At 41.6% G+C, this 14,768-nt stretch overlaps 1 protein-coding gene across 1 annotated transcript; it reads left to right on the forward strand.

The window, feature by feature from the left end:
• Window positions 1-23: 23 nt before the first annotated feature.
• Window positions 24-9,940, forward strand: UNC50 (unc-50 inner nuclear membrane RNA binding protein). The gene is made up of 6 exons (XM_003279232.4): window positions 24-202; window positions 1,214-1,497; window positions 2,234-2,354; window positions 7,642-7,781; window positions 7,867-7,968; window positions 9,607-9,940. The coding sequence occupies exons 2-6, from the start codon at window positions 1,218-1,220 to the stop codon at window positions 9,741-9,743; spliced, it is 780 nt and encodes a 259-aa protein (XP_003279280.1). The 5' UTR covers window positions 24-202; window positions 1,214-1,217; the 3' UTR covers window positions 9,744-9,940.
• Window positions 9,941-14,768: the final 4,828 nt, after the last annotated feature.

The raw sequence follows: 14,768 nt of genomic DNA on the forward strand, positions 1-14,768 counted from the left end.
CGGGCCGCGGCAGTAGGGCCGAGGACTACGGGGGCCGAGAGGTGGCGCGTGCGCGGCGGAAGTGGGTACCCGTGACGCCGCACGCCCTAAGCGCCGGCTACGGTGCGGGAAGGGAAGCCCGCCCGGTGGCGGCTGGGCTCGGCTGCTGGGAGGAGGTGGTGGGCTGGTTCGGACGCGGGTCGAGGCTGTAGCAGGACTCCAGGTGAGGCCTGAGGACCACTCTGCCCTCCCGCGGCCCAGGCTCGCGCCGGGGGCCATTTAATCCCGACAGCTTGCGGCCTGACGTCGCTGCGGCCTGGCAGTGACCATGTCGGCGTCCGGCCCCTCGGCCGGTGATAGAGTTGCGGCTGAAATGAAAGGACGCCCAGTTACATTTGCATTGTAGATAAAGAACATTTAGTATAAGCATGTTAGAAATGTTGCGTGGGATGTAGGCATACTAAAACCTTATTCGTGGCCTATCTGAAATCCAAATGGAGCTGGGCATTCTGTGTTTTTATTTGCTAAATCTGGCAGCCGTACCCGCGGCCCCGGGCGGGGAGGGAGCAGCTGGGCCCGGCCAGACGCTGCCGGCGTCCAGGGGGCCTGCGAAGTGGAGGGGAGACGGGCAGCCGGGCAGTGGTCGGCGCTCCCCGGAGCTCGGACCGTTTGGACTGGACTCCGACGCTACTGCTCCCTCTGCTGAACTATTCCGGATGTAAAACACTAGGGATCGGAGTTTTCCTTGGTTTTTAATCTCATTCTAGTGACCGAGAAGCTTGCTGGCAGTGGATCTGTGTGAATAGGCCATTTATTTGACCTCTTCAGTAACACTGTTCTAACCGGCTGAAACTGCTTTCTTAGGCATTTTCTTAAAAGCTTGGTGGTTAAGAGCACGGAATTTCGAGTCAGATTTGGAATCTTGGCTCTATCACTATCCTTGGAGTCATGGGGCGGTCACATCATCCCCGTCTCTGTAATGGTAGCTGCCCCTGGATAAGTGTTGTTAGGTGATTCAGAAGGGTGGGCTGTTGCCCTTGCCTGAGGTTGCAGTCTGCGGTTCCCAAGCCCCAAGACCCGCCTCAGAACTAACTGCATTTGCTTTTGACTCCTGGCCTTTCTCTAGGGTTGGGAAGAACATGGAAAGTGACCTCCCTGCCAGATAACTCAGGAGTGTCGGTAGCCAAAAGTTTCTCCAGAATACGTGTAAAAGAAATGTTTTTCTTACATCTAGGAAGATGTTACCGAGTACTTCAGTGAATTCCTCAGTGCAGGGGAACGGAGTCTTGAATTCCAGGGATGCAGCAAGACACACAGCCGGAGCGAAACGCTACAAATATCTGAGAAGGCTTTTCCGCTTTCGGCAAATGGACTTTGAATTTGCTGCCTGGCAGATGCTCTATCTGTTCACATCCCCACAGAGAGTTTACAGAAATTTTCATTATCGAAAACAGACGAAGGACCAGTGGGCCAGAGATGACCCTGCTTTCTTGGTCCTGTTAAGTATCTGGCTCTGTGGTAAGTGTGTTTATCTGAGATAGAATTGAACGCTGAGTGTTTCTGATTAGATTTTGTATTTGTTATAAATGTGTTGTGGGTCAGAATCTGGAAATATTGGAAACTATTTCTCCCTTTTACTGAAGCCTCAAAAATCTCACAGGAAAGAAAGTTGGAGTCTTGGTTCTACAGGTCCCAAGCAGATGCCAGAGTAAACTGTTACCCTAGGACATTGAAAAGCAGGGGACAAGATTCACTCCATATCTTTTTAACTACTTGAATCGGTACCCAAATGTCAGCTGACTGTGAAAAGGAATATGGAACTGGAAATTGCATTTCACAGTCAGGCAAATCCACAGTGAGAATTGTAAAGGTATTGATGTGAACCTGAGAAACTGAAGTTCTCCAATTCCATAATGCAAGGGTCTCATTTACCTGTAGGGTGTTGAAGTGGGTAAGATATTGAAGTTTATAGGGTGTTTTGCACCTTAACCGGACTTAAGCTATGTTAGTGCCTTCTCTACACTGCTTTACTGAGGCCACCGTGGTGAATCAGCCTGGCAAGGGCCCACCTCAGGAAACTTCAACTCTTGTCAGTGGCCACGCTGTGTTCCAAGGTGGTGTTCACACATATTGGGAGTTTTGTTTACAGACCTGCCTCTCCCACTAGCCTGGGCATCTGGAGGGCAAGGGATGTGTTTTGTATTTCCAGAACCTAGCAGAGTCCCTAAATGAATCTTGTGAATCTTTATTTCAGTGTCCACTATAGGATTTGGCTTTGTGCTGGACATGGGATTCTTTGAGACAATAAAGCTTCTCCTTTGGGTTGTACTCATAGATTGTGTAGGCGTTGGTCTTCTGATAGCAACTTTAATGTGGTAAGTACCATAACTTTGGTTTTTCAGATACTGCTGTAGCATCTCCATTTGTTTGCTTCAGAGGTACAATAGCAGCAGATGGAAATTGAAACCAAGGTAGAGTTACTGAATGATCAATTTTGACTGCCAAGACTATTACAGTTTTCCTTCCCGTGTTGCCACCTGTATCAGAAAATACTATAAAGGCTGGTTTGTGTATAATATTGTCAAATGTAGCAAATAATTGAAATAATTATGTTTTGAACCCAAAATATCTGAGATCGGTCTCAATTCAGAAAGTTTAGTTTGCCAAAGTTAGGACATGCCTGTGACACAGCCTCAGGAGGTCCTGATGACATGTGCCCAAGGTGGTCGGGGCACAGCTTGCTCTTACACATTTTAGGGAGACTTGAGACATCAGTCAATATGTGTAAAATGTACATTGTTTTAATCCAGAAAGTGGGGAAAGGCAGGTTATAGTTAGATAAGAGACAAATGGTTGCATTCTTTTGAGTCTTTGATCTGCCTTTCACTGAATACACAATTTACTTGTGAGAGGCAGGTACAGGAATAGTCATTTATGCCTTAGTCTGGCTCAGTGAGTCTGCATTTTTACATAAACAATGGGGCAGAGGAAGCAATCAGATAAACACTTGTCTCAGGTGAGCAGAAGGAGGACTTTCTGTCCCACACCTGTGAAGATAAGCTATCTTAGGAATAAAATAGGAGGCAAGTTTGCCTGACACAGTTCCCAGTTTGACTTTTCCCTTTGGCTTAGTGATTTTGGGGTCCCGAGATTTATTTTCTGCATACTAACAAAATGCCTGGTTTTGCAAAAATATTACAGATTTAGCCAGTCTGCTTAAGTTGTCTGGCTGATAGCATGGTTTTCTGCATTTGTCAGTAGAGACCACTTCTTGATATTCATTGTGTTTAAATCCATTTAGATCTAAAGGGTTATTTTGTGGAATCTTACTTTGAATCTTTGCATTAAATGAAGTATACTTGAAAAAGAAGGATTTTTTTTTTAAACTTCTCATGCCTTCCTGAGAATAAAACTCTCTGTGTCTCATACACACACACACACACACACACACACAGAGGCTTTATCAAAAGGGTTCTCAGTCTGACTTTGGTTGATTTAACAACGGCATTGTACTGAGGATAAATCTGGTGTTTGGTAAAGTCCTCCTGTGTGGTTGGCATGCTGGATGAAGGGCAGGGGATGTGGCTAGCGATCTCAGTAGAGGACCAGTGGTTGGGTAGGCATGGTGGTCATTGTGGAGAACATTTTAGTTGCAGAGAGACCTGGGTTCAAATGCCAACTTAGTTATCTGTGAAACTGTTAGTCCCAGTCTCTTCTTTTATAAAATTGAGTTAATTACCTATTCTGTCTAATTTTTGAGAGAATTATGTTATGAAAATTACCTGACACATAGTTAAGTGTTCAATATTTGATAATTACTAATATTTTAAGCAAAACTCTGCAACTATAACTTCTGATACCAGCCTTTTTTTTTTTCTTTTTTTGAGACGGAGTCCCACTCTGTCACCCAGGCTGGAGTGCAATGGTGTGATCTCAGCTCGCTGCAACCTCTGCCTCCCGGGTTCAGGCAAATCTCCTGCCTCAGCCTTCTGAGTAGCTGGGATTACAGGCACACACCACCACACTTGGCTAATTTTTATACTTTTAGTAGAGACAGGGTTTTGCCATTTGGCCAGGCTGGTCTCAAACTCCTGACCTCAGGTGATCCTCCCGCCTCAGCCTCCCAAAGTGCTGGGATTACAGGCATGAGCCACCATGCCCAGCCAATACCACCCTTTTACAGGCATAGCTCAGATATGCTAGTTCCATTCCAGACTACTGCAGTAAAGCAAATATCACAATAAACTGAGTCACACAGATGTGTTGGTTCCCAGTGCATATTAAAATCATATTTACACTATACTGTAGTCTTTTAAGTGTACAGTAGCACTATGGCTCTAAAAAACAATGTACAGACTAATTTAAAATGCTTTATTGCTAAAAAATGCTGACACAGACATGAAGTGAGCATATGCTGCTGGAAAAATGGCACAGGCAGACTTGCTGGACACGGTTGCCACAAACCTTCAATATGTAAAAATTAAAAACCTACAGTATGTGTGAAGCGCAGTACAGTGCAGTGTGGTAAAATGACATAAACCTGTATTTTCCTTTGTAACTTCTGACTAGTACAGCAGAGCTTTTGTATGTGCCAGTTAGCCAATAAATGCTGTGCACTGTTAATATAAAATTCTAAAATTTGGCCTAGAATTAATACTAATGTAAGTCACGTATTCATTACCAAGAAATTCATGAAAAACAAATGATGTATTTAAAAATTTCAATAAATAAGACTTTCAAAGGAATAGTTTCATTCATAACAAGCATTCTGCCACGAATGCAGTAATTCTGGAGGCCACTGTCTTAGTCTGTACTCAACCCTGCTATAAAGAAATATCTGAGACTGGGTAATTTATAAAGGAAAAAGGTTTAATTGACTCACAGTCCTGCATTGCTAGGGAGGCCTCAGGAAACATAATCATGGCGGAAGGCAAAGGAGAAGCAGGCACCTTCCTCACAGGGTGGCAGGATGGAGTGAGTACAAGTGGGGGAAATGCCAAATGCTTATAAAACCATCAGATCTTGTGAGACTCACTGACTGTCACGAGAACACCTTGGGGGAAATTATGTCCATCTGGCCCCACCCTTGACACGTGGGGATTCTGGGGATTGCTGTTCAAGATGAGATTTTGGAGACACAGCCAAACAATATCAGCCACAGAAGGGGACCAAATCAGCCTGGAGTTTTATCACATTTCATGTGAGTCTGTATTATAGTTTGAATTAAATAGAAAGGGATTCAGTGTATTTTTGAGAACCTATGTTGTGTGAGAAACTAGAAAGAGAAATGACTACATGTAATGATGACCATCACAGAGGAGCTATAGAAGCCAGCATAAGGAGGTGTTTGTGGAGATGGGGAATAGTTGACTCCTGGTACCAGGAATTGCAAGTGCAGTGGCATAGAGGTGTGAACAGCACGCTAGGTCTGGGAGCATAGGGTGACACCGAGTCACTGGGGAAGAGATATGACTAGAGAAATTGGCCTTAATGCCATTCAGGAAAAAAATGGGACTTTGTCTCATAGACTGCATGTGTGGGTTGGGGGCAGAAGGAGGTGGGGAGCTTTAAGACTTTGAAGTAAGGAAATGATGTCAAACTCACACTATCTTTTCCATGGCAGTGGAGGAGGCAAAAGTTGGAGTAGTGAGTGGGCAAGGCTGGATACACTTGCAGAGGTCTGCATAGGAGTAGAGGAGGCCCAGATAGTATGGTGGTGATAGGAATAGAGAGGAGAGATGGATTCGAGAGCTTCCTGAGATAACAAGGTAAGGTAGGAGGGGGGATCAGGAAGAGGGAGTGGGTGGGAGGCTCCTTTGGGATGACCTGTAAGGTTTTAGCTTAGATGACTGAGGAAGCAGCAGATGCAAATGAAGCAGCCCTTGCTGGCCTGTTGAGGGAGCTTCCTCAAGAGTGGAAAAGAAGGTCAGTAGACACTGAGGTTGATGACTCTAGACCTAGAGGCAAGAGTCTGGGCCATGATGAGCCTCTGACTGGCGTTAATATGGAGCTGGGAGGTGAAAACCACAGTGCCTTGGAGTGCTCTCGGAAGGCACATCTGTCTTCCAGAGGAAAGACTCTCACTGAGGCCAGAAGCTTGAAAAGTGCCCATTTGGGATAAGCAGGAGAATAGGCGCAGCAGAGAACGTCTACAGAAAGGGCGCTCTTGGGGAGCGAGCTGCATACTGATTCCGTACAATTTGAATGGCACACATCTTGGCTAAAAAGGAAACTGTCTTGGTAAGCTCTAGTTTGTTCAGTATTGTTTTGGCGTTTTCAGATAACGAAATGCAGGGACTGTTACCATTAGTATTGTACCTCTGTGTATTTTCCATTTTTATCCCCAGTGTCAGAATAGCGTATTCTTAATTGTATCCTTGAGATGAAGTGAAATAATACATTAAAAAGTACATTTAATTTCCAATGTATGTTTATAATACAAGTTTTGTTCTTTGAAGATCTACTTTTCTATTACTTGGATATTTTACTTTTTATTCATCACTGAACTGAAAATCTAGTAGGCCATGTTGTAGAACAGTGACATACGCTTGAATAATTGTTCTTATGGCTGGATGCGACACTCTTCCTAACTGCTTCTTACTATTTCATCCTCCTTTTAATAGGGGGTTGACCCAGGTCTTGGGCCTTGGGCCTGTTCATTATCCACATTCATTTTTTTGGTGACATCATTCAGGCCCGTGGCTTTAAATATTAATATCATCTACACACTGATGAGTTTATATCTGCAGTTTGGACTTGTCCTCTAAACTCTAGACATTGTATACAACTTCTTACTCCATACTAGTTGGCATCTTCAACATAACAGGTCCAAATTCAAACTTCCGCACACTCCTTCCCACCTCAAAACCACTCTTCCCACAGCCAGCCCCACCTGAATTAAAGGCAGCTCCATCTTCCATTTGTTCAAGGCAGAAATCTCTCAGTCATCCTTGAGTATTTTTTTCTCATACTCCACATCCAATAATGTCAGGGGCTCTACCTTCAGAGTATCATGTGTGCCACATCTTAGCACCTCCACTGCCACCAGCCCCCCTGCTCATCTCTTCCTTGCAGTAGCCTTCTAACTGGTCTCTGCTGCCAGTCTTGTCTCTCGAGTCTGTTCTCAGATCAGCCAACAGGGAGGCTCTGTCAAGGCATTTAAGTCAAATACTTTTCTCAAAACTCCACAGTGGCTTCTCACTTCACCAGGAATAAAAGCCAAAGATTTAAGTAAAACGGCCACAGGCTTCGTAAGACATGGAGCCTGTGTGACTTGATGTTGGGCCCACCCCTGTTTCTTTTCTGACTTCATTTCTTGCTCCTTTTCTTTCAGCACACTGGTCTTTTTACCATTCCTCAGACCTGCCAGGCACCATCACTGTCCTTGGGTCTTTACCCAAATGTTACTCTATGACCCTCATATGTAAAATTGCATCTCAAGTTTGTATTCTCCACATTTCTCTACTGCTTTCTCTCTTTCCATACCATCTGACAATATGTGTATCATTGTCAGCCTTCCTTCCTAGATGGAAGGCAGGGATTTTTGTCTGTTTTGTTTACTGGTATATCTCCAGAATTTAGAATGTCTGCCACATAGAAAGTCGTCAGTAAACATTTACAGAATTCATTTTATTATGAAAGAAATTTTAATTTTGCTCTTAGGTTCATCTCTAACAAGTATTTAGTGAAACGACAGAGCAGAGACTATGATGTGGAATGGGGCTATGCTTTTGATGTGCATCTCAATGCTTTTTATCCACTCCTGGTCATTTTGCATTTTATCCAGCTTTTTTTCATCAACCGTAAGTAGCAGTTAATTAGAATATTATCCAAGTCTTCATTGCATGCATTGGTAAAGGGACTCACGGTCTGCATCTCTTCTGGCAGATGTTATCCTGACAGACACATTTATTGGATATTTAGTTGGAAATACCTTATGGTTGGTTGCAGTTGGCTATTATATCTATGTAACTTTCCTCGGATACAGTGGTAAGTAATTTTTTTAAATGTTTTTGGTTGATTGAGAACATAGCAAGAGGGGGAAAGTTGTAACAGTAGTACAAACAGCTTGCTTTTATGGAATACTTACAGGCACTATCCTAAGTATTTTATGTGCATTATCTCATTTAATCTTCATAACAATTATACAGGTTTGTTTCCGTTTTCAAATGAGGAAACTGAGGCAGAGAGATTAAGCAACTTACCCATGGTCATGCAGCTAGAAAATGGCCTAGCTGGTATATAACAGATTTTATACTTTCAAGGAACCATGTTAAACCATACTGGTTATCTCCAAATGACTTGCAGGAATCCAGGACCATTCGCTCCTCTTCTCCCATGCTTTCAGGTTGTGGGTTACCAGCAGGAGGGTAGAGTGAAGAAGGGTGGGGCCCGGCATCTTGTTACATAGGACTATGAACTGAAGTTCTCTAAAGCCTTTTGAATCATACTTTTTGCCCCATTCTTAGTTTTCATGATTACCGTATGGTTCTGTAGACGATCACAGAAGATCGGGCCCAACATTTATTGTCCTCAGGACATGTTTGCAGATTTACTCTTAAATCCTGTTGTCAGTTCATTTTTCTTAATATGAATGAGGAACATATATTATTTTTCGTTTATGTTAAGAAATGATCTCCATTAAATGAAGCCAAATAAAATCTAGAGACTGCAATGTACGTTTCTTAGCCCTTCCTTTCCTGTTACTGTAGATGATTAGGGCCTAACTAACTATAAATACAGATGGCTCTGACTATGCCTGGCTCCAGAGTTGTTCCCACCCCGCTTCTCTTCCCCCCTCGGCTGGTTTGTCAGGGAACACTTAACCCCTTCATTGTAATGCCTTGTTTGGGGAGTGCTTTCTCTAGTCCAGGGGAGATGTTTGTGTCATTTCTAATGAATTTTGAAAGTGTTTTGTGATGAGAACACTGCAGCACTGTGGTTTCTCTAAGTGGTTATTTGAACACTCCTGGTAACTCCCTATACCACTTAGAATAGTTGGAGTACAGCTCAGTTTCTGTTTAAGAACTTCTTGTATGAGAAATACTTAGGTCAGGATGCATGGGGTAGGGTCCCGCTAACTAAGCAGCGAGCAAGAAACATCAATATTTGGAGCCAGACTTTTATATTATTTAAGAGTTTCAGTTCTTTTCTGAAGCCTGGGTTACTAGTTGAGCTCACACCCTCTTAAAGTGGGGGTATAATGCTTTACAGTGGAAAATCTCAAATAGCTAAAAGATGTTTTCCTATAACATCATCCATCTCTGTACTTTAAGTTGGACTCCTAGAGGTTTCTGAGGCAGTCACAAGTTTAAATTCACCACTGTTTTCATGAATATTTGTGACATTTCTCCCTCATTGTTAACCTCTCTTGGTCCAGTGTATGTCCCACTCAGCCTCTGTGCTGAAATAATTTCTCTCCTAGGTTTCTTCCCAGCCCTAGACAAGAAGGAAACAGCACAGAGGGGTTGGGAAGAGTAGTCTAGTTCTGGGTATAAATAGCATCATCTTACTGATTCAAAAGATGCATTCCCTTTCACCCCACTTGTTGATGTAAGCTGTCTTTCAAAATGTTCATTTATTAGTCTGTTTTTTTAAAAAATCAGTTTGGATTCCTTTCTTTTCCAGCATTGCCATTTTTGAAAAATACAGTAATTCTTCTGTATCCATTTGCACCTCTGATTCTGCTCTACGGGCTGTCCCTGGCACTGGGATGGAACTTCACCCATACTCTCTGTTCTTTCTATAAGTACAGAGTGAAATAAAAAGTGAGAAGATTCAATCGTAACTGTGTCAACAGTATTGTGATCATTTCTTGTAAAACTTGTAAATAAACTATATCTTTGTAGATATCTTAAAGGTGTAAAGTTTGCAAATTTGAAGAAATATATATTAACACTGTGGTCAGGTACATTCCTTAAAACTAATGTACATTTCTATAATAAATATTTTTTAAACTAAAGCATGTGTGTTCACTCTAATATTTGCAAATGTAAGAGCTACACGTAAAATGCTAATGGCATGGGGAAAACATAAATGTAAGACAATATGAATTAAGTATTTTTGAAAGAGTATCTAGTTGGAGAACAAGGGAATAATCATACAGCCCCATCGCTCTCCTATTGACAAAGATGCATAATCTCCATTTCTAATGAGCTGTATTTTAAATATTTACATAAGCCACAAGATGCCTTCTAACCTTCAGAATCCTCTATAAACCTGTAGTGTCACTCAAACGGGAGTCACTGTACTTCAGGCCCTAAGCATCATTAGCAGCATTTTCTACATTAAAAACTTGTAGCCCCTAAATATTTTAGATCAAAGAGGCCCGGGTAGCTACTCTTATTTTAGGAACTGTATAGTACATATAATAAAGTGAACATCAGCATAATATTCATCATCACTGTCTTAACAGTAAGGCTTTTTTTTCCCCTTTCTTTAAAGACTTTACAAAACCCAATAAAGGATCCACTCCTTTTTCTAACTGAAAATGGATAACTAGTATTGTGTCAGTGTTAAACAAAATTAATAATAAGACACTACTCATTAAGTTTCACCTATTTTTATTAGAAGGAATCTTGAATTCAACATGGCTTTTTAAACTTCTTTATTTCAAATACACATGAACGGTCGTGGCACAGAGAAACAGTGATGAAGGCACAATCAACAGGACCAGTTACTAGGTTTTCAATTATAGCAGCAAATCTGAAAATAAATAATCTTCCTTTAAAAATCCAGCAAGTACCTAAAATATTACTACAGATATGAATCATTCAGCCAATGAAGACATTTTAAGGAAAATATATACGATACATTTAAGGAAAAAAAAATCTGGTACAACCTGGCAAGGAGATTCCTCAGGCAGTTTCTCTAAGGGATGCTTCCAGAAACATCCCCTAAGCAGACAACCTTTCCAAAGTGTTCTGAATGGGACACTTTAGTTTTTTCATTCCATAAATGAAACACAATTGTTACACTTCGCTGATTTCTAAATCTTTCTTAGAAAACATTACTGCCTACACTGAAATGAAAAGTATCAAATCTACTGGCAGTGCATCTTACAGTACTGTCGATAGCAGCCATTTTTAAGGCTCAGAGAATATGTCTTCAAAAGATACTTTCACCAAATTTGAGCAAACACTGAGCATTTCAAATAAATAATGGCATGCTAATCAAGCAAAAGTACCAAACCCTTGGTTCCAGGACAGTTTGCTAATTACTAATACAATGAAACAACTAGGAGCAAGTGACACATAAAATAGCCTCCCTAAAGTTCAAGAGTATTAAAATATTCCCCACAATAAACAATCTTCATTTTAGAACAATTTTAGCACCACTTTTTTTTTTTTTTTTTTTTTTTTTTTTTTTACAATTTTGACTGCAACATTTAACAGTGGGAATGATACTTCACGCAAAGTGCTTTCCCATCAATGCTCAGTTTACTTTCTTGAATAAGGTCTTCTAAATTCTCAGCTCAGATGCTCTCTGGCGTGCCAGCTTGCTCCTTCCTGTTTGTTCCTTTGAAAATGATCTAGTTAGTGCCCAAACCGGGTGAAGGAGTGTTTCAGGTAAGAAGAGAGGAGTTTATATATAGGTGTTGATACAGATATGTATAACAAAATCCTCAGTTTGGTTGGGTCTTTAAAAAATACCTTTGTAGCATTGTATGATCACATGCATTAAAGAAAGTAAGCATACTAGTTATCGCATATAAGATTCAAAATTTAAAATGCACAACTACCAAAGTCAAACAATTTTACACACTATAAATACTGCAACATAGCTTGGAAAAGTTCCTTTTCTATAAAGGGATTGGATTGGATAAAGTTCCCTTAAAACACTAACGTATGATTATGACTCACATTTCTCATCTTTTGACAGTCTTAACCTCTCATTTTCTTTTAGTTCTACTTGTATCAAGGCCATGGCAATACAGTAAAAATAAGCACAAAAATTAATGGACAAACCAAAATAAAACTTCATTAGCAATTAATGGCTTGGAAGCAGAGAGGTATTTGCAAAACATTCTCAAACTACAAACATTTGGCTGGCTCATAAAGGATTTGATCTGTGCTAGATGATAAAAAGAGAAACTAAGTTTTGGTTAAAAAAAATTAAGTCCCTCGATACACAGATGATCTGATCTCTATAAGGCAAAGGTTATTTTTGCTCTTAATGTTGTATCTAAAATACCACTGTTAATCATTCTTGAATTTACTTCTGACAGGCTCAGAGCAGTCTAAATCAATATAAAGTAACACCTCTTCTAGAAATAAAAAAGATCCCTTATACACTGTTTCAGCCCTATTCCTATAGTCTCATTCTAGCAGTTCCTTTACAAAACGCTACTCAGTAAGATGCTGCAACTTTGCCAACAAACATCCAGTGAAGACTAATTGAGATCTCTGGCGAGAACATCCCCAACGAGGTCCAGGTACATGACTTGCTACTAAAGACTTTATTCATGCATTTACCAAGAAATAGCCAGCATACTACAAGGAATCAAGTATGAAGATTTCCTCTTTACCTCTTTTAAAATACTGTATTCATTTCCTATTCTTACATAACAAATTGCCACAAATTTAGCAGCTTAAAACACCACTGATTTATTATCTCGTAGTTCTGTAGGTCAGAAGTCCAAGCAGGCTTAACTGAGTTCTCGGCTTAGGGTCTCACAAGGCTGGACTCAAAGTGTTGGCCAGGCTGGGTCTTATCTGGAGACTGGAGATGAATGCCTTTCCAAGCCCATGAATGAGCTTATGGGCTGAATTCAGTTCCCATGGCTGTAGGACTGCAGTTCCCAGCTCCTTTGCTGTTAGCCAAGGCCTCTCTCAGCTCCTTAAAGCCACGTGCATTCCTTCTCATGCAGCCCCCTCTACCTTAAAACAGCAATGGTGCCTTCTGCCACCAGCCTGAGAAAACTCTCTGCTTTTAAAGGAGTCACAAGATTTGATTAGCCACCCCCAGTCTTCCTTTTGCTACATTACATGATATAATCATGGATCAAACAGGTTCCACTCACGCTCAAGGGGGGAGGATATTATACAAGGTCATTGGTGGGGGTGTCAGTAGGGGTCATTCTTAGAAATTTGCCTACCATAAATATACGCTGCTGTTCACTAGAACAATCTCTCCAAATGTGCTGTTTCCACATAACCAGTCTTTTCTTTGAGGGACAGCACTGTTGGGAGACAACCTCATTTTCATTATTATGATAGATTTTTTAAAGGCCTTAATAATTTTGCTTATAGTTTTAAAAATAACGACACCTTCTAATTATTGGCTAGTGCAACCACTGATTTGAGAAGATATACACTTTGTTCAAAGGTATTCAACCATCTCCAATGGTTGCACAAATACACACATACGTATCTACAGCCTATGTGCTAAATAATCCTTTGTGTTAACTTTTTCCAAAGCTTTTCAATCACACTGTTCTGACTACACAGTATGGTACAGTGGCATGATGTGGAGAATGCATGAGACTAAGATAAAGAACTTAAGAAATCTTACATCTTAGAATCCTAGAAATGGGTCCTCAGCTTTCTCTTCTCACCTAAAAATATTCATCATCATTTGCATTATGTTCTATTCCCATGTCTGCTTTTAACCTCATGAGAATGTATTAACTGTGGTTTCTAAACTGTTCATAATTAGCACTGTGGTCACAGTACTGCTCAACAGAGCTTTCTGCAGTGATGGAAAAGTTCTGCATCCGTGGTGTCAAGTGTGGTGGCCACTAGCCCCACATGGCCACTGAGTACTTGGAATGTCACTAGTGTATGTGATGGCAGAACCGGGTAAAAAATTTTTTTTATTTAAACAGCCCCCATGTGTCTACTGGTATATGTGTTTTTAAAACTAGTCCCAACCTTTGACACTTTTTCCATTTACTATTTTGGTAAAATGATTCAGCACCCTCTCAAGGCAAAGTATTTACCTTCTTCCAGTTCCAGGGACTCTTCCCCTCCCTTAATCTTCTGCCCTCACACTGCTCTTAAGGGCGACCACTACAATTTCCTGCTTGGGGAAAGGACGGCTGCTTCTACTAGTTGAGTGCAGAACTGGGCAGAAAGGAGGGAGTAACCAACAGTGAGAGGCCCTGAGCACCCACCACAGAAGAGGACAGATGAGCAGTATGAGCTGCAGGCTGGCCTCAGGAACCTGAAATCTGGTCAGAGAGACAGCACACACTATACACACAAACAATCAAAAAGTAGACAGCCGATTGTGTATGCAAGAGTATGGCAACGACAGCAGGGAGAGGGAGTTAAGAAAGAGAAAAGGGGCTGGGCATGGTGGCACACACCTATAATCCCAGCACTTTGGGAGGCTGAGGCAGGAGGATTGTGGGTTATTTTACAAAATTGTTGGCAAGTCATTGTAGTTATTGTGCAGTTATGTGAGAGCTGTACGTTATTAGGCTAAATACAACGATATCTCTGCCCATCTGCAACCAACCTGCAACCACTTGTGGCACCCCAGTGTGTCCAAGCAGACTGTCTGGGAACTGATGTTGATACTTCATCTTTTTTTTTTTTTTTTGAGACGGAGTCTAGCTGTGTCGCCCAGGCTGGAGTGCAGTGGTGCGATCTTGGCTCACTGCCAGCTCCACCTCCCGGGTTCACGCCATTCTCCTGTCTCAGCCTCCCGAGTAGCTGGGACTACAGGTGCCCGCCACCACGCCCAGCTAATTTTTTGTATTTTTAGTAGAGACAGGGTTTCACCGTGTTAGCCAGGATGGTCTTGATCTCCTGACCTTGTGATCCGCCTGCCCTGGCCTCCCAAAG

Source organism: Nomascus leucogenys, chromosome 14 (genome assembly GCF_006542625.1).
Source record: "Nomascus leucogenys isolate Asia chromosome 14, Asia_NLE_v1, whole genome shotgun sequence".
In the NCBI taxonomy this organism is placed as follows: domain Eukaryota; kingdom Metazoa; phylum Chordata; class Mammalia; order Primates; family Hylobatidae; genus Nomascus; species Nomascus leucogenys.

Bases quoted from the DNA above. Each gene is read 5' to 3' on its own strand.
- UNC50 (XM_003279232.4), top strand. From the start codon at position 1,218: ATGTTACCGAGTACTTCAGTGAATTCCTCAGTGCAGGGGAACGGAGTC. The intron at 1,498-2,233 runs GTAAGTGTGTTT...TCTTTATTTCAG, and splicing joins GTTAAGTATCTGGCTCTGTG to TGTCCACTATAGGATTTGGC. The intron at 2,355-7,641 runs GTAAGTACCATA...TTTTGCTCTTAG, and splicing joins CTGATAGCAACTTTAATGTG to GTTCATCTCTAACAAGTATT.